General features: G+C 34.6%; 1 protein-coding gene across 1 annotated transcript; it reads right to left on the reverse strand.

The window, feature by feature from the left end:
- Window positions 1-470: 470 nt before the first annotated feature.
- Window positions 471-4,599, reverse strand: LOC107848327 (IQ domain-containing protein IQM2). The gene is made up of 7 exons (XM_016693069.2): window positions 4,406-4,599; window positions 2,640-3,120; window positions 2,371-2,551; window positions 2,190-2,278; window positions 2,012-2,102; window positions 1,658-1,897; window positions 471-1,545 (listed from the first exon to the last, which is right to left on the reverse strand). Exons 2-7 carry the CDS (start codon window positions 3,071-3,073, stop codon window positions 676-678), a joined length of 1,905 nt encoding a protein of 634 aa, XP_016548555.1. The 5' UTR covers window positions 3,074-3,120; window positions 4,406-4,599; the 3' UTR covers window positions 471-675.
- Window positions 4,600-6,642: the final 2,043 nt, after the last annotated feature.

The following is a 6,642-nucleotide window of genomic DNA, read 5'->3' on the forward strand; positions in this document are numbered from 1 at the left end:
TTTTATAATTGCAAAATTAAAAAATAAAATTGAGCAGAGATATTAGAATATTTGAGAAAGAATGAGAGAATAAGATTTTTCACAAAAATGATTTTGAATTCGGGATATTTATAGGAAATTTTTGACAATAAAAAAAATTAGGGGAAATCAGCCAAAATGGTCGTTGAACTGCCAACGGTCCAAATTTTTTTTAAAAAAAAAAAAAGTTTTACTTAACCGGGCCAGTCCGATCCAAGTCACCGATGGGCCTGATCTGATTTATAACTAAGCCGATCCACCGAGATGACCATGCGAGATGGCCCAGCCCGATACCAATGACCCAGGAAATCGGTAGCCCACCGGGCCGGTCCCTTTCAATGGATCGAGTTAACCAGGCCAGAACGGCCGGCCCGACCCAATTGGCAGGTTTACATAGATAAAGAATGAATGATTTCCTTTTCTCATATTTTTTTTTTCCAGGCACAAATAAGTATTGGAACTCAAAAATTTTACAACTTGCATATTGCAATCTACCACTAGGATGAACAAAATTTGTGTACAGTTGAATAGGGGAAAAAAAAGCTATGGAAAAATTCTTATGAAAGAATAAGGAAAGAATCCCTATGTCATTTTGTCTATTCACAGTAAAAGAACAGACTAATGAAAAACTTATCCTAGTTCATGTGTCACTGAAAGTTAGGGTCCTTTATGTGTTGGAGGAGGAATACTTGCTACTGACGCAAGATAAAGAGCTTTGTTGCCAATAGGAGAGAGGGAACAGGAATGCTGCATTACTCGGGTCCAGCTCATTGCTGTTGATTCTCTCGAAGAGAAGCTCATCTTGAGACGGGAAGCACTTCTTGGGGACAAGCTCACTTGTTCTAAAGCATGGGATTGCAGCTTTGATGGGTAATCCCTCAAGCATCCGATTCGAGGTCCAGCTCCTGTGCTCCATCTGCAAGACAGTTGCTTTCCCAACTGATACGATTTAAGATCCTTGTGTGAATTTATCCTTTGGATGATCGTATCGTTTGGAATTATCTCTTCTTTATTTTCATCAAGTTCTTCAACGGAAGAGCTTTGTTTTAAATCCATTTGACCTTCTTCAAGAGGAAACATTTCTCTTGCTGTTTCATATCCGTCTTTTGGCGATTCCAATGAGTTGGAAATAGATTTAGCAGCTTCACTTTCATTCTTTAATTTCTCCAAGAAATCATCATTGCGAGGAATTTTAAGATTAGTCAATTTACTACTGAAGCTATGAGATGGTTTTGAATCAGAAAGTTGTATATTGGCAGCCTGCTCTTGCACTTTTAAGTCTCTTTTCTCTGAAGTTGACTCTTCTACATCATTCTCTTCTGTCTCCAAAACATCTTTGTATAAGTCGTCCTCAGAAGAGTCGCCTCTGAGGAAAACACGGTTATTCTTGCCAACCGATTTTTCTTCATCTTCATCAGACTCAAGCTTAACATAATTGAGGTCGACATTGTTCTCCATCATAAATGAAATGAAGTCCTGGAAGTTTTCTGGTGTAGGTCGATAATGTCCACTATGAGGCCAGACAGCCTGTAGAACTCAGGGTAAAGAATAAAAAAAGAGTTAGATTGTAATCACGAATAAGCTGCCAAGATGAGTCGAACTGGAAGTGTGCAAGTGACAAGAAGATAAATTTGCATACCTTCAATACTCCTTGTTCTGCAACTATTCTCCCAGCAGCTAATGTGGCTCCTCCAGCCAAGAAACTAGAGTGCTGAAAAGTGCCTTTAGTTTTCTTGCCAACGTATAAGGTTTTTGAGGTGCTGAGGACGAAAATCCACTTAGTGCCTTTTGGTTCATCAGTCGTGTCAAGGAGTTTCCCATCTTCCTTGTAGAAGAGCTTCCTATCTTCCACCTCAACTTCATAAGCCTTTCTTTCCATCTGTTGTAAAAAAGGAAAGAAACTGATGATAAGTAAATAATTTTCTAAATTCCCCCAAGTGCAACTAGCAACGATACTAATGGCAACAAACTGATAAACATACTAAAGACTTACTGGACCAAGGTACTTAATGCATTGCTGCTGAAGTTTCCATCGAGGGCACTTATCAACAATATTCACTTCTTTTCCTTCTCCAATATCCAACCTGATTCTGAGAAACACAGTTAGCAACCCAGAAACTTTCATGTTGTATTATCATTAAAAATGGATCATTAGTTATCTAGACAAGTACCAGTAGAAGAAGGGCTCTTTGCTCTGAGAATGCAACCATTGCACATAGTAGAAATGCAAGTTGTGTCCATAACGATGTCGTGGGTCGATCTGTTACACAAGAAAGCCTTTTCCATATTAGCAAAATTGAAATTTGTCATAAAACACAAATTCGGTGTACCATTAAAAAGATCTAAACTTACAGCTTCAAGCCAGTGCTGTAAAGCTAGTTTCTGGGCTTTGCCATTCTTAGATAAGCCCTTGCCAACCTTGGCTGCTCTAGTTCTTGCCCTCGACCAGCGAGAAACTGCTGTCTCATGTTTATCGAGATCAAAAAATGAAATAGAACTATGCTTGAGTTCAGCAAAATCTAATAACTTCCACCTGCAATTTTTTGAAAATACGTCAGGAAGATTCAAATCGATAGAGTTTATCGATAGGAAATGACTTTTTGGCATAGAAATATATATACCAACTTTGCTCTATAAGTACGGCAGAGTCTGCTAATTTTCTTCTAGTCCTAAAGCTCTTGTACACTTTCTGCAACTTCAACGCTGCCTCATGTTTGGGGCTGCTAGTATATGGTAAAGGAGATTTTTGAGACTCTCCATTCATGCTTCCCAACCTACGAAACTCGCCAAACTCGTGCTTCTCTCCCAATGAAGTTTTCCTGAACTCCAATGCACTTTCCGTTGACCTAAAACTGACGGTTTTTTCTATTGACATCCTCCCGGAGCCATCCGATTGCAATATAGTTGGTTCTGTGTCATGGCTCGTGAAGCTAACTGAACGTACTGGTGTCTTCCGCTCATCATGTCCAAAATCAATAGATTTCACGACTACAGAATCAAGGCCAGTTTCCGAATCACTATGAGAGACAAATTGGCACGAAAAGGATAACCCCATACGGTTTCAAAATCTAATCTTGAATAGCTTATCGAGACCTTAAAATCCTGCCAATAGTAACGTATACTTAGAATTGATTCATTCAAATTATAATAATCAAATGACAAATGTAAGCACGTCAACCAATATAACTTTTGTACACCACATTATTAGCTGTACTAAACAACTAATAAACTAATACTACCATTTAATATCTAATAGTATCATTTGCAAGAACCAACTCTCTTACAAATGTTGACCAAGAAGATATCCTTCAAGAAAATTTATAATCACTTCATATTTTTCATTTTTATATTTGAACGAGTCAAGCAAGAAGATACAGATTCTCCACAAACATAAGAACATCTCCGAAGGGAGATTCAATTGTCTCATAAAAATGAACACTATAAAGCAAAAGCATATACAATCCATAGGGCAGAACCCTCAAAATCTGAATCTATTGGCAATTTTTATGTCAGAAGCATCACAGAAAACAAATATCATAGAATTTCCTAATTTACTCAGCTCAATCTCCAAAAATCCCAAGTAACACATTCAAAACATAGGCAAAAAACAGAAAAGAATCCACATTTGACAGATCATAGGGAAAAAGAAGCAACCCCACAAAAACAAAACATAAAAAGACCATTTTCACAAGATTCTTCAACAACAACAACATAATACATACATACAAAGTGGGGTCTGGGGAGGGTAGAATGTACACAGACCATAGGTAGAGAGGGTACTTCCGATAGATTCTTGAAACCCCAAATTGCTAAAACACAAGAAACCATGAAAAGAACAATAAAGATTCAAACAATAAAGAAGCTTTCACGCTATCAAAATCCTATTTAACACATTCAAAACATAGACAAAAAAAAAAAAAAAAAAACCTACATTTGATAGGTCATAAGAAAAAGAAACAACTCCAACAAAAACAAAATAAAACAAGATTTTTGAAAACCCAAGTTGCAAAAACACAAAGAAATCATTAAAACAACAATAAAGATTCAAACTTTACCGCAAATTCAAGAATCTTTATAACCAAGAATTGAAAATGGACTATGCATAGCTTAATCTCTCAAAATCCCAAGAAAAACATTCAACACAGAGGGAAAACACACACAAAAAGAATCCACATTTGATAGATCATAAGAAAAATAAGCATTTTCAAGACTCTTTCAACAAGTAATCCCACAAAGTGGGGTCCACGGAGGGCAGAATGTACACAGGTCATACAACTAGCACAGAGATACAAGACTGCTTCCAATATATTCTTTGGAAACTCAAATTGCAAAAACACATGAAAAACACAAGAAATCATTAAAACAATAATAAAGATTCAAACTTTACCTCAAGAACTAAAATTTGAACAAAATGGAATATACAAAAAGAATTGTTCTCTTTTCTTTTTTTGTGCTTTGTTGTTACTTATTTGTGAAAGTGAGTGTGCTATAATAAAGAGAATAAGTGAATATGAATGAATATGCTGATGGCTATAAACTGATTTATATATATAGGAGTATAGGAGGAAAAGAGGAGACACAGGAAAGTGTGGGAATGTTGAAGAGAGATAGGGAAGGGGGTGGGGTGTAAAGGTTGGCACGTGGATGGACTTTTTAGTGAGGCTGTAATAAAAATTGTATTTTCAAAACTTTTCACTCTTTCATTTGAAAGGAAAAAAGAAAACATTACGCGTTCACGCAGGGTTAGAGATCAAGGGCGAAGACAAATAGGGTTAAGGGGTGATTTGGTAGAAAATTATTATTTCATGTAGATACAGTAGATGTTAACTTCTTTCAGCTCATGGATGGAGTCACTTTAGGTGATTCGATGCACACTCTTTATTAAAAAATTATATGGTATAAAGAGATTAAATGTTACTTCCTCCGTTTTATTTTACTTGTTTTAAATTGCGATGACACAACTATTAAGAAAACAATAATTGTTAATGTAACTTTGTCATTTTGCCCCTTTTAATTGTTAGTTCCAATATTAATGAATAACTAATACCAAAGCACCATTTATATTTTTAATGGTACTACTTTTTGCAACATTTTTCAAAAATATTAATAACAAGGAGTAATCAATTACATTAAGGGTATAATAGGGAAAAAGAAATTGTCTTATCTTAATAAGTAAAATAGGACAAGTAAAATGGGACATCAAATTAGAAAATTTGGGATAGGTAAAATGGGACGGGGGAAGTAGAATTTATATTTAATTCTAACCAACTCAATTGAAAAGAAAATTTGTATAGCCTTCGTCAACTTACTGACTTTGCTACAACTACTTCGACTTCTCTTGTGTTTGCTTTATTTCTTTAATTCTTTTTAGTGAAAATTCCGATTCCTACACTAATCAAGACGTAACATAACCAATTTATAAATGGTGCATAGTGTAATGTAGTCGCTATCTGACGTAAGTATTAGTAACACACTTAGAGGTCGTTTGATAGAGTGCATAAGAACAATGCAGAATATAGTGTATTAATAATGCTTGCATTAGTAATGTTTGTATTAGTTATGTTTGTATTAGTTATGCATGTATTATTCCTTATACATTGTTTAATTTGATGTATAAGAAATAATACATCCACTATAAGAAATCTGATTTTTAGTGGGGACAATTAGTGGCGAGTCAATATGTTGCTACAAAAACATAGCATTTAGTGGCAACATTTATTATCGCTGCAATACATTATCTTTTAGCGTCGGATAATTTTTGTCGCCTCTAATAATTGTCACTATAATAAAAATTTCAATTCTCACTAATAATAAAATTTTCGCTCCATTTTTTTAGGGACGACTAATAAAATGTCGCCTCTGAATTAATTTTGTGGCAACAACGTCGCCACTAAAAGTAAATTATTTTATTTTTTTAAATTTTATAATAGGAAGCTTCTGATATGTATATAATTAAGGACTTTTTAGATAATTAAAGAAAAAAAGTTCATTTCTCTTTCATAGTCTCTTTCTCTGCTGAAGCTCAAGCTGCTCTTTCATTGTCTCTCTGCTGAAGGTCAAGCTAGCTTTGCTCAACCTTCATCGTCTCTCAAGCAAGATCTCAAACCCATTGAAGAAACAAAATTTTCTAAATGGGTTAGCTGAAATTTGTTAGGTTTGTTAGTTAAAACTTTTCTCAAATCTCAAATTTTCTAAATGGGTTAGCTTAATTTGTTAGATGAAATGCCTAAAAAATTTCATGTTTACTGAAATAAGGTTTTCTAAAGTTATTTCTCAAATTGATTTGTTGGTGTATATGCATTTTTTATTTTCACATGCATTTCTATTAACTCAATTTTTTGCAGGAACAGGGTATCTCTTTGCTAAAAATTTTTATTTTTTCTCAAATAAGGTTGTCAAAGTTGGTGCTCCAAGGTATGTGGTCGAAACCCTTTTGGGTATATATGTAATTTCTTAGATTGCATGTGTAATTTCTTTAATCTATTTGAAAATATGTAGGAACAGAATTTTGTAAGGTCGAAGGGCGAAGGAATCGAGTTCAAAATTCTTGAGGTTAGAGCCGAAGGTACAATTTATGTTTCTCACTAATTTATTTTTTGTATTTTGTTAATTTTTTATTTTAAA

This window comes from Capsicum annuum, chromosome 1 (assembly GCF_002878395.1).
Source record: "Capsicum annuum cultivar UCD-10X-F1 chromosome 1, UCD10Xv1.1, whole genome shotgun sequence".
NCBI classification, from domain to species: domain Eukaryota; kingdom Viridiplantae; phylum Streptophyta; class Magnoliopsida; order Solanales; family Solanaceae; genus Capsicum; species Capsicum annuum.